This window comes from Mobula hypostoma, chromosome 8 (genome assembly GCF_963921235.1).
Source record: "Mobula hypostoma chromosome 8, sMobHyp1.1, whole genome shotgun sequence".
Lineage (NCBI taxonomy): Eukaryota > Metazoa > Chordata > Chondrichthyes > Myliobatiformes > Myliobatidae > Mobula > Mobula hypostoma.
In genome coordinates, this window is record NC_086104.1 from 90,680,234 (window position 1) to 90,707,764 (window position 27,531).

General features: G+C 39.4%; 1 protein-coding gene across 4 annotated transcripts in view; it reads right to left on the reverse strand.

Moving 5' to 3' along the window:
- Positions 1-27,531, reverse strand: part of LOC134350717 (syntaxin-binding protein 5) — a 238,902-nt gene that overhangs the window by 177,222 nt on the left and 34,149 nt on the right. For all 4 annotated transcript variants that reach the window (XM_063056323.1, XM_063056321.1, XM_063056324.1 and 1 more), the window contains exons 5-6: positions 10,532-10,666; positions 6,116-6,179 (exon numbers count right to left, since the gene is read on the reverse strand). In XM_063056323.1, the coding sequence (XP_062912393.1) occupies positions 6,116-6,179; positions 10,532-10,666 (199 nt within the window). The remainder of the gene's footprint in view (positions 1-6,115; positions 6,180-10,531; positions 10,667-27,531) is intronic.

Consider the following 27,531-nt stretch of genomic DNA (forward strand, 5'->3'; position numbering starts at 1 on the left):
TCCATTATCAAAATGCTTTTGCCTTCCTCTCTGTAAAACAGCAAGGCAATACATTTTATGCATCAAGTTGCCCTGAAACAAAAATATAGTTTGGAATTCAATATATAAACAAAGAATAACTAGCACAGCAATTGTTAAGGTCATATACAGTACTTTTCACAGAAGTCTACCTAGTTGGAAGTAAAACTAAACTTCAGAGTCCTAGCACAATGCAGCACAGAAACAGACCCATTGGCCTACCTAGTCCGTGCTGAACCATTAATCGTCTAGTCCCATTTATCTGCACCTGGACCATAGCCATCCATACCCCTCCCATCCATATATCAATCCAAATTTCCCTTAAATGTTGGAATCGAGCCTGCATCCACCACTAGTGCTGGCAGCTTGTTCCACACTCACCACCCACTAAGTGAAGATCCCCTTAAAACATTTCACTTGTCGCCTTTAATCTATGACCTCTAGTTGCAGGCTCAGCCAATCTAAGAGGAAAAACACTGCTTGCATTTAACTCCATCTGCACCCCTCACAATTTTGTATACCTCTATCAAATCTTCCTTCAATCTTCTATGTTCTAGGGGAATAAGGTCCTAACTTATTCAACCTTTCCCTATAATTCTGGTCCTCAAGCCCCTGCAACATCCTTGTAAATTTTCGCTGTGCTCTTTCAAGTTTATTTACATTTTTCCTGTAGGTAGGTGTCTAAAAGTGCACAATACTCCAAAATTAGGCCTTACCAATGTCTTATACAATTTCAACAAAACATCCCAACTCCTGTACTCAATACATTGATTTATGAAGGCCAATGTGCCAAAAGCTTCTTTTACGACTATCCTACCCGTGACACCACTTTCAAGAAATTAGGGATCTGTATTCTCAGATCCCTCTGTTCTACCCTCACTGTCTTACCAATCACCATGGGTCTCGACCCAAAATGTCAACTATACTTTTTCCATAGATGCTGTCTGGCCTGCAGAGTTCCTTCAGCATTTGTGTGTGTTGCTCTTCCATACAGTACCTACCCTGGTTGGTCCTCCAAAGTGTAATACCTCACACTTGCCTGCATTAAATTCCATCTGCCATTTTCCAGACCATATTTCCAGCTAGTCCCGATCCCCACACCCCCAATCTTGGTGTTATCTGCAAATTTGCTGATCCAGTTTACCACATTAGCATCTAGACTATTGATATATAGATGATAAACATCAACAGCTCTGAACTCTGCGCACACCACTAGTCATAGACCTCCACACATCACCACCACTGTGGCTTCTCCTGCGAAGCTAATGTCAAATCCAATTTACAACCTCCCATGTCCCTTGTCAAAGGCCTTGCTAAGTCCATGTAGGCAACATCCACTGCCTTGTCTTCATCGACTTTCCTGGTAATTTCCTTGAAAAACTCTAAGATTGGTAACACACAATGTATCACACAAAAAGCCATGTTGACTCTCCCAAATTAGTCCCTGTTTATTCAAATACTTATATATTCTGTCCCTTAGAATACCTTCTAATAACTTCCAATAAGGATGTCAGGCTGACCGGCCTATAAATCCCTGGTTTATTCTTACTGAGCCTTTCTTAAACAACAGAACAACATTATCTATAAATCCCTGGCTTATTCTTACCGAGCCTTTCCTGAACAACAGAACAACATTACCTATTCTCCTGTTCCTAACCCATGGCCACCCATGTGGTAGTGGTGGTTAGGATAATAATCAATCACCTTGTCCATGATGGTGTTGAGTTTTTCTGATAATTAGAGCTGTACTTGACTGGGTAAATGGAGGATACTCTATTGTATGGAGACATAAAAGTCTGCAGATGATGAATCTGGAGCAACAAACAAAATGCAGGAGGAACTCAGCAGATCAGGCAGCATCTCTCAAGGGAAATGGACATTGTTTCAGGTCGAAACCCTTCGTATGGGCATCAGTTAACTGTGCATTTCCCTTGACCAATTCTGCATGACCCACTGAGCTTCTCTAGCAATTTGCTTGATATTCTGTTATATTTCTGATTTCTGCCTAGCAGATATAATCGAAAGACTTCAAGACAGCATGGTGAATCACTCACTGAAGAATATGCTGACCTGCTCCTACTTCTGTGAACGGACCATGACTGAAAAGAGGAAAACAGCACAGTGACTTAGGTAGAAACCAAACTGAATTTCGGTCAGCATGTCGACGGTAAGTTTTATTTGCTAGCACTATTGATAATAACTCTATTAATTGAAATAGGCAGATGAAGGGAATCCACACAACCCACAGCAGAATTCTGACTGCTAGTCAAATGTTAATCCATGGTGCAACAGGATTTCTGATCTTTTGATTTTTCTATTATTTCAAACAACCTACTGGGAAAAAAAATCAGATGAAGTCTGAGTATCAGAATAAAAGCTATTTTACATAGATGGAATCTGAAAATGGCCATTAAACAGAAGATTTTACTTAAAAAAATATTTAATTTTACTTCAAGATGACACTATGCTCTCTTATCCACCAAAGAAAAATTTAATGTGACTCTCAAAATTTCTCTGTTAAAAATTCTTCGAGTAAAAGGATTATAATTTGGTGTGCCCACTTGATATATTTTAGAAATTTAAAAAAATCACTCATCTATTGCGTGAGCAAAAGAAAATAAATGAAAAGGTGGATATCTGGAGCAGTCCAAAGCCAAACTCTAGGATGTCCTTCATGCAGCAAAATTGAGGGTTTTTTTTAAACCACATACTTGCCCTGCAACTTCATCTTCTAATATTTTAAAACCCCCAATCTGTTTCTCCCCACTTATGCCAAGGACATGAAACATGCTATCCATCTACAAGTTAAAATCACAAACACAGAAAGCTTACATTTATTGACCACTCCTCTCCATGCAAATAAGCCTATTTTCAATCTGAGGTCCTCAGAGTAAAAGAAAATAGCTGTTTGATGCTATGACAATAAGTTGTTTATTAGTCAATCAGTACTCAATTGATTTGAAGGTATCACAAAGAGTCTTCTGTTTTTCAGTGGCAGAATTATATATTGTGACACTGGGGTAAAAAGCTACCATCAACTGATTTTAAACCATGAATATGTTTTCCTATAAGAATTGAGCAACTTTGAAAAGATAGGTAACACTTTTTCCCCAGTATACCCTCTCCACAAAAATGGTGGCTATTACTTCAACTAACTTTCATTTTGTCAGACAATGTGATAAAAGGATACAGAGCCTCTACTGATCAACTTTGATCGACTGGATCTATGATTTATGTCAGTTACCAAATGGCATCACACAATTTTTATGGATTAAGGAGCAAACCTCAAGTACACACTGAATGATGAATGGCCAAGAACAACTCACTGCATGCAAGGGTTAACAATGTGATCAATGAAACAAAGCAAGTTTCGTGCAGATGTTTTCAGAAAGATCAAGATCACATTAAGATAGTTTTAGTTTGGCAACACTAATTTGATTTACGACAATTTCAACTAGCGAAAAGCCAAAATAAGATTAGACTTTTGTCAGCTCAAGTAGGTTACTTCCAGGGAATATGATGACTTTATAATTTTTGAAATCACATGGCAAAATGAATCTGTTGTATTAAAGGACAAGGTGGTATTCGATTATTTCATTGCAAACTCCACAATGAAATAGCTTGGGAGGTTAAATAGTCTTAGAATGAGTCATATAAAGTTGCTGACATTTATTCTACAGATAGGAAGATGGCAAGCTTTCATGTCCTACAAATGGAGAGAATCAACATTGTGCAAGATTAATCTAAGGGAAATAACAACAGAACTTCTGTCATATTGTGTAGTTACAACCTATGGATATTTCACAATGCTTCACCACAAATTAACTATGTTGAGTAGTCCCTGCAATAACAAAGGCAAACAACAGCCAATTTGCATGCAGCAAGGTCCCAACATGTAGCATTCATACAAAGGACCAAGAAATCAATTTTCGATGCTGATACAAGTACAAAACGTAGCCAGAAAAATTAGGATAGTTCCATGCTTTTCTTCCAGTACGGCCACATGAAAAGATAGACTGGACACTGGACAATCATTTAACCCTACATTCAAAAAGTGGGGCCTCCACAGTTGAGCACTGAGGTGGGTTTTATTCATTTTAATATGCAATTTGCAGCTTCTTCCAACTAATTTCGATAAGAATTTACGCCTTCCACACGTCCATAAGATTTATAAGCTCACAATCAATCATTTATACATTCAATTGTATAGGTATATTCAGCCCATTTTACAGGTGGCACAAAAACACTTGCAGGAACTAAGGCTCCTGTATCGCTAACTTCAAAGACAATAACTGGTGCATTAGATGCTTCCAACATAGTTTCCTCACAAGTCTACTGGCTACAGATGGCTCTGGATGCTTAAAAGCATCTCTCAGAAGCTGCCCAAAATTTTGCAAATGTTTCACTTTAGTTCAAGGTCTAGACTTACCAGTTACATACACATCTGCACGATCTGAGAACCTGGTAGCCTTAGCATTTCTGAAGGCAGCACAGGTATGGAAACACAACTGGAAAAATACGCAGTGAAGAGGCAAGTGATATCCATATCTAACATTGCAAATAAAAGGCACCTAACTGTCTCCTATATGCCACAAGCACACTGGCACATCAAATTTCTTGTCCTAAAGGTAGATATTCTTCAGTTTAGTCATTGTATTCATACTTTTCATTGCTGGAAAGAACCTGAAATTGATGCCCAATAGGAATCCCTTCTTAATTGGTACTTACTATATTTTTCCTAGCATTGTACTCTACATTTCACTAATTGTCTTTTGTGCATCACAATTTTATACTGCTCACCACCAGCATCCATGATTTCAGCTGAACAGGTCTGATTCCTGGAATTCTTTCCTTCGAACTTTCTTAAATTATTTTTGCCTCTGATATAATGAAAGCTTCCCTCTTTATATACAGCACAATGTGAAATGTGATTAATATTCCTATGAAACACCTTGGAAAATGTTAAAAAAAACTATTTCAAAAACCTAATACAAGTGTCTGTTTCAGACGAAGGTATCCTTAGGTCTTTTATACTTAGAATTATATTTAGAATTAGGAAAAAGCACAGAAGGCTTTATTGCCTCTAGTTTAACTGTTCTTTCACTGTTTTCTTGTTTCAGGAAGATTGAGCAGATTCTGAAAAGCTGATTTTCCAGAAAATACTTAAAGCTGATAACCAATTCTTTGAAATTTTAAAGCAGTTATACAAAATTTTATGTGTATGTGTTAACATAAACTGATACTTTTGCAATACTATTGCTAAAATCGTGCATCGCAAACTCTTATCACTGAATCAGATAGAAACAAAAACTGGGCCAGAAAATTCTATTTGTCAACACAATTTTATACAGCAACACAATCCATATAAAAGTAAAAATAAGTGCAAACACAGATATAGAACAAATGAAAGTATAACATTACAAAGAGGTTTCACTAGCTTTAGTCCTGGACGAAGGAGACGTTTTAACGTTTTACATTTAGAATTTAGAAGAGAGTTAATTTTAATGAAACATTTAAATTTTGGGGGTCTTGACACTGTACATGTAATTTTTCCTGGGGTGTGGGAGAAGTATTTCTACTATCCGAAGATTATCAATCTCCAGAGAGCACTAGTCGTGATATTTCAACATAAGGAAATGAACGAGCACCAGACAAGGAAGTGGTGGTGAGGCTAATCACCAGATCAGCCATTATCTTACTAAATGTTGCAGCAAGCTTGTGCAGCAATAGCATGCTTATTTTTGTTTCCTCATTTTATACATTTTTCTGAAAGTAAACTTTTAGTATTTCACTAAAAACTATAAATATCCAAAACTAAACCTTGCAGTGAACAAAGGTGATTGGATCATTTGATTGGATCAATGACAAAAGAAGTTAATGAAATAGTTCGGAACGAAAGTAATTAACACGCATAAAAAGGTACAGTTTAGATGGAATGTAGCCAAGAACAGGAGAAAACTGGTATAATGAATGTAGGATACTAGGTGAACATATGAATGATATAACACATTCAAAATCCAACCCCAACAAAAGTATTGCATATTTCTTTGCCACTGAGGCAATAATTAACCAGTTACCCTTTGAGCAAATCATATACCTTGCCTTCATCCATTGGGTTGTCACTGATGTGAACAATGAGTCCCGGGTGGGTTTTTGATGATCTGCAATTAAAACGCTTTTTGTGAAAAGGGGGAAAATGTAGTTGCATAATACTTTCAAACAGTACAGGAAAATGATTATTAGATAATAACATAGTTAAACACTATTTACAGCAACAACTGCACACAGCTTCTGAAGGTTGAAAGGAACAAAGCTATTAAATTATTCAGCTTCCAGTATTGTCCTCCTGAACAAAATGACTTTGATGCACTTACTAATCATCTCTGCCCTGCTCATCCCATAATTTTGATCGAAGTATTTTTGATATGAATATCACCATAGCTATGGACCATATAGTTGGCCCAATATGCAAACTTATATTTCACAATTATTTACAGTTAAATATTTTGTTAATTTATTCAAAAATATTCAAAGCAATGCTGGAGTCTGGGTCAAAGGCTAGTGTGACGTTATTACAACTCAGGTGTGGAGTTTGGAGTTTGGAGTTTGGAGTTCGGAGTTCAGAGTTCAGTCCCAGCGTCCTCTGCAAGGAGCCTCTCCATGTCCTTCCCGTGGAATATGTGGGTTTTCTCTGGGTGCTTCATTTTCTTCCCACAGTCCAAAAATGTAGTAGGTAGTTACTGGTTATTGTAAATTGTAACATGATTAGGTTAAGGTTAAATAGGGGTTGTCGGGGGTTGCTGGGTGACGCTGCTCAAAGGGCCTACTCCATGCCATACCCTAAACAAATAAATAAATGAATAAATGAATAATAAAAACTGAATGCAGGTCAAAAAGCAGCTGCTGGACAGCAGACCAAGAAACCAGCTGAACAATTATTTCAGTCAGCTGATCAACACAAGATAGCGGTAGACTACCCATACAGATTTTATATCAACTGCCTGTAAAGATCTTTATCAAACAAAAAACTTCTAATTTCAGAGAACTGGATTAATATAACATCTTTAATATGGCAAGGTAGAATGGCAATATAGACATAATTCAGATGAAAAACTGGGCTTCAAAAAGATCAAAGAAACCAACTCCTGGAGAAACTCAGCAAGTCAGGCAGCATCAATAGAGGGAAATGGACCATTGTCATTTTGGATCAAGACTCTTCATCTGAACTAAGATGTCTCAACCCAAGTGATTAACTGTCCATTTCCCTCTGTAGACCCTGCCCTACTGCTGAGTTCCGCCGCATATTGACACTCCCCCCCCACCCCACCCTCCAGCATCTGCTGTCCCATTTCTCTAGGCTTTAAAGATGCTATTAAAGGGATGAGAGACACATATTTAAAAGAGAGAATTCCAATTCCAAAGCATTAAGTCTGGACTGTTGGAACATTCAAGAATCAAGCCAAAGTATAAAACTATACAAGGGTTTTAGAACCGGAGGTCATTCTGGAACTGAGGCGGAACAAGTCTTTGAAGAAATTTCAGGAAGAATGAAAATTTTATAAATGTGTGATATCAGAAGGACTGGAGTTAGGGTAATACAGAAAGGTAGTGGTAACAAGTCTGCAAGACTAGAATGAGTGCATGAAAACCAAATGTTTTCTAGACAAATTGGAGTTAATAGAAAGTAGCAAATGAGCTGCCAGTTAGAAGTCCAAGCAAGCTTGTAGTGCTAACAGCAGAACTAAGGGGTTTACCCACAGCTGGAATAAAGTAAGAATGGAGCACATTTCTGCAACGGAAAAAACAAGATGGAGATGCATTCATCAAGATTGAGCCAGGACAAAGTATTATAATGTTATAGAAATGGGAATAGTCAACCTAACAACAAATAATTGTCTTAGTCACTTTTCTTGTGATTGTAAGACCATGTTGGATATTGGTGGCATGGAAGTCCAATTCATTAGTTTATTGGCAAACTATAGGGGAGCAGTGTGGCCTTGGTTGCAGCGAGGACTAGGCCTCAAGCCACTGTCACATGTTTGCAATGTCCCGGGGGTGGCATCAGAGTTGGGTGCTCCAGTGGAGTGTAGGAGGCACCATGGAGCGGCGTCATACTGGAGTCTGTGCTGACACGCAGTGTTCACTTGGCAGGAGGCTGGCTTTATTGTGTTCCAACTGCAGACTGCTGCAACATTCATGACTCAGGGACTTGGACCTTTTTTTTGTGTATATTACTGCTATGTTGTACGTGCTTGCAGTTTTATATGTGCTATGTGCCTTGTGCTGTATATGTCTGTTGGTACTGTGCTTTACACAGCTCCAGAGTAACACTGTTTTGTACTAATGAGTATTCATGTATTGTTGAATGACAATTAAACTTGAAATTGGTGAAGCAGATGTGGTCAAAGACAAAATTTAGGTTCCACTTGGCTTCAAACAATTTCTAGTAAAGTCAATGCTTCCCATACATTTTTTTTCATCCAAGATTGTTTAATGTCATTATCAGTACACAAGTGTAAAGGAAAAGTGTGAAAAATCTGAAGTCAGAGAAATGATGGCGAAGTGAAACAACGTGTCATCAGCTGGTGCAGAGCCTGCTATATTTTAAAATTATACTGTTGAGGGGAGTTGTTACCCATCCTCACAATGATGCTCCAATCTTGTATAATCCAGTCCTCTAGATAATATGGCAGGGATTATACTGGTTCTTCTGATTAGTTTCTGAACCTGCCAATGACATTTTATGCTCTTCAGATCTCCCACTGCTTTTAGCAATTCCCTCAGTTAGGAAGTACATGCTTCTATCCTTTAGGTTGACAGACATTTAATTGCCATAGCTTGAACCATTTACTCAAGCACCATTTCTTCATGGTTTAGTACTTCTATCTACATTGCTTAAACAATGTTCATCTTAGCACCATCAGCAACCTTGGCCATCTGTGTTTCTATACTATCATTAATAAACAGTGAATATTTGATGACTCAATACAGATTCTCGCAGGACCTTGGTTATGGCCTGCCAATTTGATTACCTCCCATTTACCCTATTATTTGTCTCTACTGCCTAGTCAATTTTGCAGACAAGTCAATAATTTGCTTTCAAATTCCAAAAGTTTAATTTTACTTGACAGCATTCAGGGTCTTTATCAAGTGCTTTCTTGGTCCACGAAAATACCACCGAAAATAGTTCCGTCTGCTACATCAGTCAACCAAAAAATTTAAATCAGTTTTGTTAGACATAACCCTTCTTTTACAAACAAATGCTTGTCAAAGTGTTCAAGCACTTTACCCTTAATTATGAACTATTTCCTAAAGATTTTATGCCAAATGGATTATACTGATTTTCTTCCATCATCCTTAGACAACAGAATGGCATACAAGTTTCCAACTGAAAGAGTAGTTTCCAATTCAAGTTGAGATATTGTCCTATTTACAAATACAGTGTGGTACAGGTACAATGGAAAAAACTTGAACTCCTGTCTGTAGAGGAATGGGCAACAAAAGCAGAAGATTAAGAAAAAGAAAAAAATAAGAGCATGAAAGTTAGAAAATTAATGAGGATAAAGAAAAATTTAAGTGAATGACAAAGAAACAGCCAAATGTGCTCAAAAATGAACACAGGAAAGTCTGAATTACCTGTAATATATATTTATTGAATCAATTCATAGTAAACATGACTAAACAAGCTGTATAAATATCCAGCGAAGCTGGTTTTAAATTTACTTCCATCTTGCAGCCAGAATCTTGCTAACTTCTCAAAGTTGCTTTGAGAGAAGGGAAATAGAGATGAAGTGTTAAAGATAGTTGAAATGCTGATCAGATGTGATTGAATTAAACAACTGAACAGGAATGGAAGGGTTGAAATTGTCCATTTTTGATCCCATGTCTTAAGCAGTTATGTGAACAGCCTCACAAACAGAACACTTTCCTGTGATAAATATCACTAGTACCTCTTGAAGATATTAAACTAACAAATCCACTTGCAGTGGTAAAATAAAACACAGCTGGAAATACAGTCCCTGACTATACATGTACGTGCTAATTCACTACACACTTTTGCCTCCCTCCATAGCTTAATTAGGGTGTATAAAAACTGGCCTTGGCCTTCCTGAAATAACCTCCTGAAGATTTTTGAAGTGTAGCTAACTAGAAGAAAAATCGAAACATGACAGCTAAATGAAACAATAATTTCACATGACAGGGGACCTTACCCATCCTGCCTTGCTTCAAATATTTTGGATGAGGCATCTTTTCAATCTAACAGTACTCAGAGGCTTGCATATAAAAGAAATTCACTGTTACTTGAACTAAAATAGGCTTTAAACTTTCAAATATGATAAGGAAAACTAACTGACAAAATATTTCATGATTGATACAGCAAGCTAAATTATCTGAACTGGGGTTGCGAACATAAATGGAACTTCAAGTTGTAGACAAAGATAAAGACACACATGCCTTGCTCAAGATATATAACATTTCCTGCTTGGAAATATGTTAAGAATGAAGCACTTACAATTCAATGGCTTTATTCCACATAATGACATAGCCTGAGAGTGTGAAGGACTCCACATTAACGATATGTACATTCCCTCTTTCTGTGCCGACGTATAACCATTTACTCTGGAAGGGCAGATGGCAAAATGTTATCCTGTAGAGAAGAGGAACATTGAATGAAAATCTCATTGAAATATTGTACAATATTCATACATGTAGCAATAGATATACACTAATGCCTGAAAACATTCTAAACAGAAACATGACTTTTTTTTAGGGTTGGTATTCTGGTAGTTGCAGTAGAGGAATAATACTCCACAATTTGGAAGTGTAAATTACATGAATGATCATGAAAATTTAAATAACATGTTGAGTGACCTTGAAAAGTACTGCTTTTAGAAGCCTACTTGCAAGCCAAACAGCTGGCATTAATAACTCAAAATAATTAGAGATTACTTCCATAAGATATTAAGAGTAAAGTCAATAGCGATAAACTGCGCACTTTATATTGTTAGTGGTGCATTACACTTTGATCAAATCCTCTGTAGAGTAAAATTACATAGGGCTAAAATCCCAGCCATTATGAGTGTATATTTTCTGATTATTTTACCCAATACTATAAGAAGAGTCTTTGCTGCATAGGACATAACCATTAGCAAATTTCAGTTTCTTTATGGTCTTTATCACAACCATGACCTTGTGTCACTGCAAGCATTCAGTGTACACAAGTCTCCAAATACAACACCATCATAATAATTTTGGAGAACAATATAAAGAAAATAAGTCTTCAGATAGAGAAATCACCATAGATTTCAGCAGTCAGAAGCAAACTGAATCCAGAGCAACAGCTTATTGAGGCATCTCTGATATTTAGCTAGCCAATCAGCTGTTATACATAAATCAATTATTCTTCCTAAAACATCTAGAAAATGGCAGGTGCATTTGCCATGTTAAAACAGCATAAAGGTCATGGAATCACAGAACAATACAGCACAGATACAGGACTTTCAACCTAAATTGTCCATGCTGACAATGGTGCTCACCTAGCTTGTCCCAATTTCCTACGTCTGGCTGTATCCCTCCAAGACCAAGTGCTTCTTAAATGATACTACTGTAATCACCTTAACTGCTTCTTCTTGTAGCTTATTTCACATAATCACGCTGTGCATGAAAAAAGTTGCTTGAGTCCCTTCTAAATCTTTCATCTCTCACCCTCCATCTATGCCCTCCCCCCTCTAGTTTTGGCTTGTTCACATCCATGCCTCTAGTCCTCTTTAACACTTTGTTAGGTTGCCCCTCATTCTCCTACGTTCCAAGAGGTTGACCTACCCTGGTCAACCTCTCCCCATATTTCAGGCCTTCTGGAGTCAGAGTCATAGAGCACTTCAGCAGAGAAACAGATCTTTCAGCTCATCTGATCTGTGCCAAACTGCTAGTCTGCCTAGTCCTATCGATCTGGACCACAGGCCTCCACACTACTCCTGTCCATGTACTTACCTAAACTTCTCTTAATCAAACCCATATCCACCACTTCTGCTAGCAGCTCATTCCACTCTCGCACCACTCTTTGAATAAAGTTTTCCTTCAGATTCCTCTTAAATATTTCACCTTTCACCCTTAACCCTCTAGATCTTGTCTCGCCCAACCTCAATGGAAAAAGAATGCTTGCATTAAATCAGGTTTGCTCGCTATAATTCTACATAGGAAATTCATTGGTAATGTTTCATTGAGATATCCAGGTACACACATATATATTAATAACACAAACATTGATCCTGCCTTTTTGGTACAGTCTAATTCAGCATGAGGGAAGTCTAATATTCAGAAGGCTATACAACATGACACTCATTTGATATATTTGAGTTGCATTTCCCATTAGGTGAATGGGTGGATTCATAATAATGATATTGGCTCGCTTAAAATAAAACTGTTCTATCTTCTAGTTAGTGAAATGCAGTGAAAGTTGAGTTCTTTATGAAGAAATCTGCTATTCAAATAAATGTAAAATCACACAGCAGAAATATCAGACACATTATTACTGAGTGATTGCACCTGTTTCAAGCTGTGGGCCATATCATAGAAGCTTTCATAAGAATGTTGAGTGTATTAAGGGGGACACGGACTTTTGGGCAATTTTAAGCTGCTATAATAATAGTCAATTGCACTGGTCAGAAAAGATTGATGCCTCTGTTTATATTAATGGTGAAGCACTGAACTCCAATTATTTCAAACATGGCAGGTGATACCTCTGGCTCCCATAATCTTCACATTCTTTTCATCTATTGTTCTGGAATACTGTATCTGCGGTGCAATATGAAGAAACTGAAATGAAACTTTCAAGAATGTTAACCAATGAATGTTAATTCATTCATACAAATATACAGATAAGGAGTAGGTCCTTTGGCTTCTTGAGTGTGCTCTGCCATTTAATGAGATCAACTTCACACTCCCATCCATCTTCAGTAAGCTTTCATGCCATTGTTTATCAAAACTCTTCTCCCACTTTTTAAAACATATTTAAAATTTATATTCTTCTCAAAGAATGCTAGAAACAGTCTCAAAGTCATATAACCTACGAAAAATATTGTCCTATCTTTTTCTTAAATAGATGACTACTTATTTTTGAACAGTGGCTCCAATTTTAAATTCTTCCACAGAAGAAAACATCCACTCTGTTAAGACCCCTCACGATCATATTTCAATCAAGCTCCTTTACCAAACTTCACCAAATACAAGCCTAGCAAGGCTAACTTTTTCTCATAAGATAATCCACCCATTCCAGGAAACGGTTGAGTAAATGATCTCTGAACTGCTTACAATTCATTAACTTCCTTCCCAAAATAAAACCAATAACAAACACCATTACTCTTGATGATGTGTCACCACTGCCCTATATTCAAGATTGTTTAATTTCATGAAAAGTACACAAGTGTAAAGGAGAACAAAACAGTTGTTTCTCTGAATCCGATGCATCACAAAGAAAACAAAAGATAAGGAACATAATAATATAAAAAACAATAAACACATAAACACGAGGAAATCTGCAGAAGCTGGAATTTCAAGCAACACACATAAAAGTTGCTGGTGAACGCAGCAAGCCAGGCAGCATCTCTAGGAAGAGGTACAGTCGACGTTTCGGGCTGAGACCCTTCCTCAGGACTAACTGAAAGAAGAGCTAGTAAGAGATTTGAAAGTGGGAGGGGGAGGGGGAGATCCAAAATGATAGGAGAAGACAGAGGGGGAGGGATGCAGCCAAGAGCTAGACAAGTGATTGGCAAAGGGGATATGAGAGGATCATGGGACAGGAGGCCCAGGGAGAAAGAAAGGGGGGGGGACCAGAGGATGGGCAAGGGGAGGGGGGCAGAGGGAGAAAGAGAGAGAGAAAAAGAATGTGTGTATATAAATAAATAACGGATGGGGTACGAGGGGGAGGTGGGGCATAAGCAGAAGTTTGAGAAGTCAATGTTCACGCCATCAGGTTGGAGGCTACCCAGACAGAATATAAGGTGTTGTTCCTCCAACCTGAGTGTGGCTTCATCTTTACAGTAGAGGAGGCCGTGGATAGACATATCAGAATGGGAATGGGACGTGGAACTAAAATGTGTGGCCACTGGGAGATCCTGCTTTCTCTGGAGGACAGAGCATAGGTGTTCAGCGAAACGATCTCCCAGTCTGCGTTGGGTCACGCCAATATATAGAAGGCCACATCGGGAGCACCAGACGCAGTATATCACCCCAGTTGACTCACAGGTGAAGTGTCGCCTCACCTGGAAGGACTGTCTGGGGCCCTGAATGGTGGTGAGGGGAGGAAGTGTAAGGGCATGTGTAACACTTGCTCTGCTTACAAGGATAAGTGCCAGGAGGGAGATCAGTGGGGAGGGATGGGGGGACGAATGGACAAGGGAGTCGCGTAGGGAGCAATCCCTGCGGAAAGCGGGGGGGGGGGGAGGGAAAGATGTGCTTAGTGGTGGGATCCCGTTGGAGGTGGCAGAAGTTACGAAGAACTATACGTTGGACCCGGAGGCTGGTGGGATGGTAGGTGAGGACAAGGGGAACCCTATTCCTAGTGGGGTGGCGGGAGGATGGAGTGAGAGAGATGTGCGTGAAATGGAGAAGATGCGTTTGAGAGCAGAGTTGATGGTGGAGGAAGCGAAGCCCCTTTCTTTAAAAAAGGAGGACATTTCCCTCGTCCTGGAATGAAAAGCCTCATTCTGAGAGCAGATGCGGTGGAGACGGAAGAATTGTGAGAAGGGGATGGCACTTTTGCAAGAGACAGGCTGAGAAGAGGAATAGTCCAGATAGCTGTGAGAGTCAGTAGGCTTATAGTAGACATCAGTAGATAAGCTGTCTCCAGAGATACATTCAGAAAGTTCTAGAAAGGGGAGGGAGGTGTCGGAAATGGACCAGGTAAACTTGAGGGCAGGGTGAAAGTTCAAAGCAAAGTTAATGAAGTCAACGAGCTCAGCATGCATGCAGGAAGCAGTACCAATGCAGTCGTCGATGTAGCGAAGGAAAAGTGGGGGACAGATACCAGAATAGGTTTGGAACATTGATTGTTCCACAAAGCCAACAAAAAAGCAGGCATAGCTAGGCCCCATACGGGTGCCCATGGTTACACCTTTAGTTTGGAGGAAATGGGAGGAGCCAAAGGAGAGATTATTAAGAGTAAGGACTAATTCCGCTAGACTGAGCAGAGTGGTGGTAGAGGGGAAATGGTTAGGTCTGGAAGCGGAGAGCTTTGAGACCTTCCTGGTGGGGGATGGAAGTATATAGGGACTGGACATCCAAACACATAAGATAGTATATACAGATTGACTGTATGTCCATAACGTAACATAATGAAGCCTGACGTCCCCACTTTCACATTCAATTCCTCCAGCAAAAAGGTTATATTCTGTTTATCCTTCATAACTACTTTCTTTAATCTGCATTCTTTAAATTATGCCTTTAACATTTCCACAACAATCCCCATACAGGAGAGAGATGGAAAAGAAAGGCAAGCAGTAAGCCACAATGAAAGGAACCACTGACAGGCTTAGAAAAGCTGCATAGGAAATGATATTGCACAATTGTTCAGACAGCTGAGAGCAATAAACTTGAAACCAATAGTGGAAATGCTGATCCTCACCTCTGGATATTATCACTGGAAGGATAAGGTGCAAAATGTGAAAAGAGTCGTGAGCCTCCAACATAGCCCTGGGATAGAAAGATCAATGCTTGCACAGTAGATGCCAAGGAAAAGTAAGCATGCAAAGCTACCAAGTGCATATTCACTGAAGGCTGATATCGAAGTAAGTGAAAGGAAAGATTGAAGCAGTTTGTAAGTTATGTAAATAATTTATTAAAAGCTATTTCTTTCATTTTTTGAACAGCATAAAACTTTTGAGGTTATTAGATTTTAGGCAAGCCAATCTTAGAAATTTACTCCCCAATCACTGTTACTTCACATATAGTTTTCAGTGACTCCTTTCACAATTGTTCAGCAAATACAGCAACAAAAAGTAGGGAGGACATAACTGAATGTAGTGACACCATACAACAATTACACAATCTCGTGGGGGGGAAAGAAAGAAAATTTTAAAACAGTAATTACTACCTTCATGCTGAGAAAATGCAATGCTGCTGGGTACTGCAATGAACTGGACTTACTTTCAACATTTTCTTCTTAAGGCCACTTTGCAATTAATTTCCAAGTTTACAGGCATTTTGTGCAATTAAATGCTGTTTTTTTCAATAAAAGATTTTGTGAATACTAGTAATAAGAAAGGAGTGTAGATTAAAATTTTAAGAGAGAAAAGTGGCAGTGGTATTAATGAGTATCAGATTGAATTCTACGTAACAATTCAGACAGGACATGATGTTCATGGAGAAGGTCTAGAGGAGCTTTATTATATTGGTACTGTGTATAAAGGATTTAATTTATTTGAATAGACTCCAGTAGCTGGTATTGTTCTTCATATGACAAAACGCATTTAAAATACACAAGATGTTGGATAAGAAGTAAATGGTACTCCAGTGTTTTGAGGTGTACGCAGAGGGTAGAGGGGAGAGTGGTGATCAATGGTTAGTGAACGCAGATTTTTAAACAAATGGCAGAATATGCAGTGAGATTTTATTTTAAATACAAGTTTTGATTGGAAATGGCTGCCTGAAAGGGTGGATAAGTTTATTAACTTTCAAAAGAGGAACAAAAAAACATGGAAGGAAACAAGAAAAAAAATTGTGTTAAGAGAAAAGTGGGAGTGGGATTAACATTGTTCTCATTGCTCAGGCAATAGAAAAATGTGTAAGAATTTTTGTGTAGGAGTAAAAATCACTTAAAGCAGCAGATTAAAGAGACACTGTTTACCACCATACACAGAGAAAGTGTACAGTACTGAGGCCATACATTCCTAAAAACATAAAATCTATATCCTATATTTCTGCAAATAAAGTAACCCCTTTGGTCTTTTAACAGAGCTGGGGCTAAAATCTACACAGTGAATATAACAAGCACAATGCTGGTTTCATTTTGTGGGAACCAAAATGCTTGGAAACAAGGGATAAAAACAAGGCGGTCTAAAAATGGGCTTGGACTGTATGTGCATAAACATGTGTATCATTTTAAGTTTGAGAGCCACAGACAGAAGTCAAACATAGAACTTTTGATAAAGTGGTGAAAGAAAAGACTTGTCTGAAATAAAGCAAGCTCTGGGAACAATATTCCTGCTTACAGGAAAGAAAATGGATGGTTTCTAAACTTAACCAAATAACCTACTAGAGCACAGAGGAATGATGAAACTGAAGTGGCAGAGTTAATGATTAAAATTTATTTGGCAGTGAGCCCAGCTACAGGACCAAAAAATATTTGGACTCTTGTGCCAAAGGCTTACATTCCACGACTAGCTGTGCTTTAACCAAGCAATTTGTAAAGTTAAAACTTCCAATGAGTAAAATTGCCCAGCTATATCCTGATAGCAAAAAGAAAGGACAGATTGGAGTTGGCAAAACATCACCCATTAATTAGCAAATTGATGGAAGGTGGTGTCTGTAGTGCTATCAGGCAGAACTTATTTCCCAATATCCTGCTCATTAATGCTCAGGAACACTCCACTGCAAACCACATCAAAGCTCTGTCCACTAATGGAATACAGAGCTCAATTTCAGAAAGTAGGTAATAGTGATTAGACTTGATAATGAGGCCTTCAACTAGGAAGCACCTTGAATATAATCTGAAAGCTATAGAGCACAAAAGCATAGAACCAGGCCCTTTCAACCTACCTCATCCAAGTCACCTACGACGTCTACCTTCACTGATCTCATTTCCCTAAACAAACCCCATATCCTTCTATAGCCCTCTTAGCCAACCACCTCCCAAAAAGCCATTTAAATGTTGCAATTGTACCTATCTCCCACAAAGGATCTTGCAGCTCATACTGGGCATTCACCACCCACTGGCAAATGATTTGGAGACGCATTGATTGGAGGTCTATTAAGGTCTAAAATTAAAACTGACCTGAAAACAGCCCACCAATCACAATCAATCTAGACCTACGAGTCTTCAGACTATTGTTTTTAAGACTGAGTCAAATCCATAACTGGGTCCTGTCTGGCTCAAGCCCAGCAGGGTAGTTCTAATTTAGATAAATTCAGTTCCTGGCTCTCAGTCCCGGCCTAGTATATTAACTGTTCACAGTACTTTAAAAAATGTGCAGGATTTCCGCTTCAACTATTAGGCAATAAGCAACAGGCTGCCACCACTCAAAATTCCTCAGACCTGAATTCTTCAGTCCTATGTCTCAGGGTCACTGAATCTTCACTAAGTTCAGGAACAATTATTACTCCTCAACCATCAGGCTCTTGAACTAATGGGGATAACTTCACTTACCCCATCACTAAACTGTTCCCACAACACATGGACTTTCTTTCAAGGATTCTTCATCTCATGTTCTTGATATTTATTGCTTATTTATGATTATTTATTTCTTTTTATACTTGCACGATTTGTTGTCTTTTGGACACTGGTTGTTTGTCCGCCCTTTTGAGTGCAGTCTTTATGCCCACAAGAAAATGAATCTCAAGTTTGGAAATGGTGATGTATATGTAATTTGAATAAATTTACTTTAAAATTTGAACTTTAAAAAATAGGAATTTCTTATTCATTCCATCTTGGTTTCTTAACTTTACAAACCTCAAAAAACCCAGTCTTTCCATAGAATTAAAAATATCCTTCCTTGAACGACAATTTAAAATTTCCTCCAAATCCTTTCTGGACTATCACATTCTTCCAAATGCTAAAGTGTCCTATACAAAACATGCTTGGTGAAGAGGAGAGAAAGAACTGCTTTATTTCTCTTCAGGCAGTTCATCGGTAATTCAACTCTGATCGTTAAGAAGTGGCTGATAAGGTCAATGTGGAACTGTAGGTTCTATCACCAGGGTTTCACAGGAATGCCGGGTATATGGGTAGTTTGAGAAATTGTGCACTCCTATCAATTATACTCTGCTCCCAGAAAATGGGGAAAACTCTTAATGATCCTTCTCCATTCTGAAAAGTAATGGTCAAGGATTCCCTCAAAAGTCAATTGAGGTAGTACACTTTCCCAAGCACACATTGAATCTTTTCCTCTGTGCACTTGGTGATCTCTTGTGAAATGAGTGCCCATTTGAGAAGCCTGGTATTTAGTATTCAAGCAAAATGGCCTCTGCATTCAAGCAAACTTAAAGTACTTAGGGTGTTAATGCTGGGGAGATGAGTCCAGGGGGGAAGCTGACGACATTTGTTGATTTTGTCGATCAATTTAGATAATCCTGTAGAATTAGGGGTTTCTCTCCAAACTTTTGAACTACCTAGGTGTTGGTAGTCCCTTCTTTAGAATATACATTTGGGCACAGATTACTGTACCTCAACAGACCATGCTAGCTGTAACAACCTGATCTACAAATGTTCTTTGTCCAATGGCCAGACATGATACAGATGGTGAATTTCTTCATCAATATCTGCCTTTCAGTAGTAAGTCATTTCCCAGACACAAGACAGTATCTAGGTTTTCCAGAATTGTTGTAAACCTTCTGTGTCAGAGGGTAGTGTACAGCAGCAGCTAGTAGATAAAGGATCTCTGTTTTGCTATTGTTAAGCTAAGGTATTTCAATGAACCTAGATCATATAGTACATTCACTTGGAGTTTGGCCTCTGAATGTGTGGGTCTATTGCTGCAGCCAATAACAAAGGTAGGGATAATCTTGTTTCTGGAATGGAGGTGACACAGGTCGAAAAGCTTGTTGTAAGTGAAATGCGCCATTCTGGCAAGGAAGATCAAGAGAAATGTTGAGAGAATAGCTCAGCCAGATAACGAAGACTAAACTGGCACTAGGTCTGTTATGAAATGATTAAGATTTGTTTGCACATCATGAAACAGTAGGATAGAGATGAATTTCTATGGACAGTTAAATTTGAGCAGGATGTTACACAGGTTGGTACAAAAAGCATAGGAATTCCAACCCTCGCTGTTAACTGTCTTTAGATTCACAAATGTCAGTGTTTATTGCAAACCAGCATGCTTCACTCTTTCCATTTGTGTTCAGTACCTTCTATAACACTAGTAATTCTATGCCACATCATTTTACAAAGGAATGACACTAATTTTCTTGGCAGCTATTACACCTTTGACTGAATGACAGGCATCTATTATTGAAGGCATTACTTTCGCCAGTTGAAAATGTTGATTTGCAAGTGACAATACAAGAGGCACTCATTTGCTGGTGAGATGTCATTTCACATCACTTCCATTGAAAACATATACTGAAATGATTTTAACCTTTGGAGATTGGTTTCAAGATGGCACTGCTTCTGAGAATCACACACTCAAGTTTGGGTCATTCCTCTTCCCTGCTTAGGATAAATCATAATCTTATTGCAGATTCAAGACCAATTTTTTTTTGTCTTTGCCAACTTTTTCTTTCATGATTTTCTTCATATTACTCAACATATGATTCATGTGATGTATGCTTCCCAAAACTTTTACTTGTTCCAAAATAAGATTCAACTGCAATGTTTGACTGCTGTATAAACAAATTGGATTCTTGTTTAACTTGCTTATTTGAGCTTTAACTAAATTCAGTTGAAAAACACGCACACATGAAAATCAAAATGCAAAACTCAATGTTTAGCTGTAATGGATTGGAAACTTACAATGTTTGGTTTGGGACTTAGTGAAATTCAGTTCTGCCGGGCTTTCCAAGCGAAGTATATGTTCATTCCTATGGACAAATTGCCTAGATAGCAACTACGGTCTATCATCATTGTTCACCTTACTTATTCCTAATAAATGGTTGCATGAGTTGCACATGATACTTCACCAGCAGATGGAAAGTGGGATTTTCAACATGGTTTTCTTTTAATCAATAGCAAGAACTTTCCTAGTACTCTGGTAGAATGTGGTTAGAATGGAGGCATGGACCCTTGCTCACCTCAGTCTACTCAGGAAGTGGAAGTACTGCTGTGCTTTCTTGACTAAAGCGATTGTGTTGAGGGACCAGGTGAGATTGTCTGTGATGTGCACTCCAAGAAGCTTGGTGCTTCTGATTCTCTCCATGGAGAAAGTGTGGATGTGCAGTAGGGAGTGGGCAGCCTCCACCTTCCTGAAGTCCACAATCATCTCTTTAATCTCATCTACATTGAGACTCAAGTTACTGTGTTTGCACTAGTCCACAACCCATTCTACCTCCTCTCTGTATACTGACCTATTGTGGCTGATGAGGCCAATCACTTGTGTAATCAGAAAACTTAATGATGTGTTTAGCAGTGGGCTGGGCATGTAACCTTGGGGGCTTGCTGCCAACATGGACTGTCTGAGGTCTCTCCTTCACGACTATTTATCAATAAATTTCTCAAGAATCTTTAAAGACTCTGCTTCAACTACTCTTTGAGGAAAAGAGTTCCAAAGACACAATCTTCAGAGGGACTGAAATGACTCATCTGTACTAAATGGGTGGCCACTTATTTTTAAACAGCAGTCTCTAGTTCCAGATTGTTCCCCAAGCGGCAAAATTCATACATTAGCTTTTTCTAAATCAAGCACGCAGACCTAGATATCTCCATTTCTCAAGACTTCTGCATTCTCTTACCATTTAGAAAATATGCTTTTTTCCCCCACTTGTCCTGCCAAAGTGGACAATTTCAAATCTTCAAACATCACTCTACAATTGCCATATCTTAGCCCTTTCATGAGATCTCTAAGTACTTTACAGCCTGTAATACATTTTGGTACATTGATACTATTGCAATCTAGGAAGCAATTTGCATGGTGTGAATTCCCAAAGCTAGTAAACTGGTAAGATCCAGATAATAAGTTTTAGTAATGAAATCTTAAATACATACTGGTCAGGATAAATACTGTGTATCAGTACTGTTCTTTGAAATGTCATCAGTTTTTTGTTTGAAGTCACTTGACAAGTGGCTCAATTTAACATCAAAGGTGATGCAAACCCTGCAGCCCTCCAGAGTTCTGAATTGTACCATTAAAAGATAAATTATTGATAGTTCTGTTGCTTAGCATCACCATTAATAAGGAATCAACAGATTCTAAAACAATAAAGAGTCTTGCAAACATTCAACAATTCACTTCAACTTCTAACATGAGATCAGCAATGATTGGAAGCAATACAACCATATTTTGCCACTTAATTTTGTTATTTATCAGGTTAGAAAGCACATTTTAAAAATTGTACCTTTTGGAACCTGGCTGGACAATCAGCGCAATATAAAAGGAATACAACACTCGCGGAGATTATCTGGACTATTCGGACTATTCCTCTTCTCACCCTGTCTCTTGCAAAAATGCCATCCCCTTCTTGCAATTCCTCCGTCTCCGCCACATCTGCTCTCAGGATGAGGCTTTTCATTCCAGGATGAGGGAGATGTTCTCCTTTTTTAAAGAAAGGGGCTTCCCTTCCTCCACCATCAACCCTGCTCTCAAACGCATCTCCCCCATTTCACGCACGTCTGCTCTCACTCCATCCTCCCGTCACCCCATTAGGAATAGGGTTCCCCTGGTCTTCACCTACCACCCCACCAGCCTCCGGGTCCAACATATTATTCTCCATAACTTCCACCACCTCCAACAGGATCCCACCACTAAGCACATCTTTCCCTCCCCACCTCTCTGCTTTCCGCAGGGATCGCTCCCTACGCGACTCCCTTCTCCATTCATACCCCCCGCCCCATCCCTCCCCACTGATCTCCCTCTTGGCACTTATCCTTGTAAGCAGAACAAGTGCTACACATGCCCTTACACTTCCTCACTCACCACCATTCAGGGCCCCAGACAGTCCTTCCAGGCGAGGCGACACTGATATACTGCGTCCGGTGCTCCCGATGTGGCCTTCTATATATTGGCGAGACCCGACACAGACTGGGAGATCGTTTTGCTGAACACCTACGCTCTGTCCGCCAGAGAAAGCAGGATCTCCCAGTGGCCACACATTTTAATTCCATATCCCATTCCCATTCTGATATGTCTATCCACGGCCTCCTCTACTGTAAAGATGAAGCCACACTCAGGTTGGAGGAACAACACCTTATATTCCGTCTGGGTAGCCTCCAACCTGATGGCATGACATTGACTTCTCTAACTTCCGCTAGTGCCCCACCTCCCCCTCGTACCCCATCCGTTATTTATTTATATACACACATTCTTTCTCTCTCTCTCTTTTTCTCCCTCTGTCCCTCTGACTATACCCCTTGCCCATCCTCTGGGTTTTCCCCCCCCCCTTTTCCTTCCCCCTGGGCCTCCTGTCCCATGATCCTCTCATATCCCTTTTGCCAATCACCTGTCCAGCTCTTGGCTCTATCCTTCCCCCTCCGGTCTTCGCCTATCATTTTGGATCTCCCCATCCCCCCTCCCACTTTCAAATCTCTTACTAGCTCTTCCTTCAGTTAGTCCCGACGAAGGGTCTCGGCCCGAAATGTCAACTGTACCTCTTCCTAGAGATGCTGCCTGGCCTGCTGTGTTCACCAGCAACTTTGTTGTGTGTTACTCCTGGAGATTTAATATTTTGGTAAAATATCAATTTAAACCTATGTTTTGGTTATTTAAGAAAAACAGGCATTGTGCTCACTCCATAATAAGTCTTTCAATTTAAAACACCTGGACAAATTAAGAAGTCATTTGTTATTACCAGATCCAATCATGTTCTACCATGCTTCCCTAAGAGATACATAATACACTTCAAAGCTCGCACAGCAAAGGCTCTGGGACATGGGATATTATGAAATGCTCTTTTTATCTATTCCTCTAAACTTAATTTACCCAAGAAAACTAAATGATTCAAGTGGAAAAGCAGGTTATGCAGTTTTTGTAGTTCAGGTAATAAAGAAATTTCAGGATGAGTAACTGATTACCAAATAAACCTAAGTGGGAGCAACCTTTTTTTCTGAGAAAAGCAGGAGGAAGTAGTCTCAATACTCTGGGGGGGGGGAGGAGAGAGAACAGGGTGAGGGAGTGGGTTGTATTGACCTCACCATGCACCCATTGAGAGAGAGCTGCAGCAACCGCCCCACCACATGCCCCTGGGACTGAAGGAAGGAAGAAACCACCACACCTTTGCCATTATCCTAGCAGGAGCAGGAGTATTGCATACTCAAAGACTATTGTGGCAAGCAAGTACCAGAGTTAAAATGTGAACAAGGCCTGTCATTACTTTCTACAGAGCTCGAGATTGCTCGGGCTACTAAGCATTCGGCAATGAGCAAATAAAAAGATGTTAGGTTTTAACAGAGTGGTAATTTTGGGAGTGGGACATAGAGTGGGGAACTGAGGCTTCAGTGTGAGAGGTAGGCTAAGTTGAGATTTCTGTCAAGTTTCCGTTTCTTTCTTTATTAGTAACTAGCTATAGTGAGAATGGATCCTAGGGACATGGTGTGCTCCTCTTGAAAGATGTGGGAGATTTTGGCAGACCTCCAGCCTCCCTGATTGCCTCATTTGTGTGTATCTGGGTGTAACCCCTTAGAGACAGCATTATGGAGCTGGATGATCTAAAAATCATTTGGGAGAATGATAAAATCATAGCTAGGGAGGCAGTTGCATCCAAGGAGGCAGGTAGTGAGATGATCATCAGGAGAGTGAAAGCTAATAGTCAGACAGTGTAGAGTACCCTCTGGTTGTTCCCCTCAATAACAAGTACACTGCTTGGAATATTTTTAAGGAAGATGACCTACCAGGTCTCTGGCACTGATTACGGCACTGTGGCTCAGAGGTAAGGGGGAAGAAGAGCATAGCAGTGACAAGGTAAGTTAGGGGTGCAGACAGAAGCATTGGTGGACAAGTTATGGATTCAAACGAAATACAAAACAAGTTAGAATATTAACAATGGTGCTACAGTACTATACAACTGTGTTTTAGTTTCTAACAGTTATTGATAGAAAAATTCATCCAGTGTATGCATGAATAAAATCAGCACAGACACCTAGTGTAGATAATGGACTGCCTACATAAAATGCTAACAAAGATTGCATCCTCCAAATCTTCATTTTAATTGTAATATTCAATATGATTGTTGATACCTTCAATTTCTTCGTGATTCCTAACTTGAAATTATCCCCTCTGGCTCAAGAGCCTGATGGCTGAGAGGCAGTAACAGTTCTTGAAGCTGGTGGTGTGAATCCTTTGGCTCCTATACATCCTTCCTCATGGCAGCAGTGAGAAGAGAGCACGGCCTGGGGTGGGGTTTGGATTTCTTGATGATGGATACTGCTTTCCTGTGTCAGCACTCCATGTTGACATGCTCAATCATACGGAGGGCTTTACCCATGATGGACTGGACAGTATCCACTACTTTTAGGAGGATTTTCCATGCAAGGGCATTGGTGTTTCCATACCAGGCAATTATGCAACCAGTCAATATACTCTCCACAGCACACCTATAGAAGTTTGTAAAAGTTTTAGATGTCATTTGTCATTTCAAAGACTTAGAAGTCTTTGCTAACTTCTAAGGAAGGAGAGACACTGTCGTGCTTTCTTCATAATTGCATTTACGAGCCGGGCCCAGGACAGATTCTCTGAAATGATAACCTGAAGAATTTAAAGTTGCTGACCTTCTCCACATCTGATCCCCCAAAGAGGACTGGCTCATTTGCCTCCAGTTTCTTCCTTCTGAAGTCAACAATCAGCTTTGATTTTGCTGACATCAAGTGAGAGGTGGTTGTTGTGGCACCATTTAGCCAGATTTTCAATCTCCCTTCTATATGCTGATTTATCACCACATTTGATGTGGCCAACAACAGTGCTGTCATTAGCAAACTTGAAAATGCCATTGGAGCTGTGCTTAGCCACACAGTCATAAGTGTAAAGTAGAGCAGGGGACTAAGCACACAGCCTTGCGGTGCACCAGTGCTGATAGAGATTGTGGAGGAAATGTTGTTGCCAGTCTGAACTGACTGAGGTTTGCAAGTGAGGAAATCCAGGATCCAATTGCACAAGGGAGTATTAAGGCCACGGTCTTGAAGCTTATTGATTAGTTTTGAGGGGATAATAGTATTGAATGCCGAGCTGTAGTTGATTAAAAAAAAAAATCCTGTTTTATGCATCTTGGCTGTCCAGATGTTCCAGCATTGAGTGAAAAGCTAATAAAATGGGCATATGCTGTGGCCCTGTTTTGGAGTGGATCCAAGTCAATTCTCAGGCAGGAGTTGGTATGTTTCATCACAGTGGATGTAGGTGCTACTGGACATAGTCATTGAGGCAGGTCACCACACTCTTCTTGGGCATCGGTATAATTGAAGCCTGCTTGAAGCAGGTGGTTAAAGATCTCAGTGAACACTCCAGCCAGCTGATCAGAATAAGTTTTTATTACTTGGCCAAGTACCCCACACAGGCCGGATGCTTTCTGTGGGTTAACCCTCCTGAAAGATGCTCTTGAGACTGAAATCACAGGGTCATTGGGGACTGTGGAAGTTCGTGAAGGTTCCTCCTTGCTTTCACAGTCAAAGAGAGCATTGAGCTCATCCAGAAGCAAAGCTTTTTGAACATAAACACGCACAACTGAAGCTATTTAAAAACTGTTCAGATTCTTGGTGGTGGCTGACAGAGTAACAGCAATCTGCCGTTGCTCCAACTCTAACTATCTATTTCCAACCTGTCTTGAAACTTCTTTTTTAAGTGTGATATTCTTTCATTATGGCTACAAGGAGTGCCAGAGGAACTAAAAGGGATGATCTCCCTGCTTCTTTGGATCCTATTATGGATTTGCTGCAAAGTCATACACGAGAAGCCTCTGAGAAGTTTCAACAATTCAGCTCTGAATTTAAACAAATAGATGGTAAATTGGACTCTATTCAACAAACTCTTAATGAACACGATAAACACATAAAAATAATGCAATTTTGTCATCTCTGGAAATGGAAGAAGATGAATTGCAAAAGCTTTGTGAAAAGCAATCGAAATCCAACGAAAAGTTAAGACAGAAGATTATCAACCTAGAAAATAGAAGTAAAAGAAACAACCTATGGGTTCTGAGTCTCGAAGAATTAATCGAAGGTAATCATCCTATGGAATTTTTTGTAAACTTTTTGCAAGAATTATTTCTGGAAATTTTGATGTCTTTGCCTATGATTGACTTCACAGATCTCCCGTGTTTAGTCCTCCTAAGGGAGATAGACCAAGATCAGTAATGATCTGTTTTTATGAATTTAAAACAAAGGAATTAAGCGGGTCGAAACTCCTGAAGACAGGTGGCAGATCAACTGATGATCCCACTGGTGATAGCACAGGACAGTTAACATCTTAGTCCACGTGTATTCTGTAACTCGCAGATCTCGTCGAAGAGGCATGATTGACTATGATGGTTGTAAGATTAGAATTGTCGAAGATTACTCACCTGAGGTTATGCAGGAAGTTCAAAGAAGTTACGTCCGAGTTTTTTGAACAAGGGTTTCAAGCCTTCCATTCACTACCCAGCCCGACTCAGAATCACATTTAAAGATGGATCTTTCCAATGGTTTCATTGGACTGTTGAAGCACAAAGGTTTTTAAAATCCGAAGG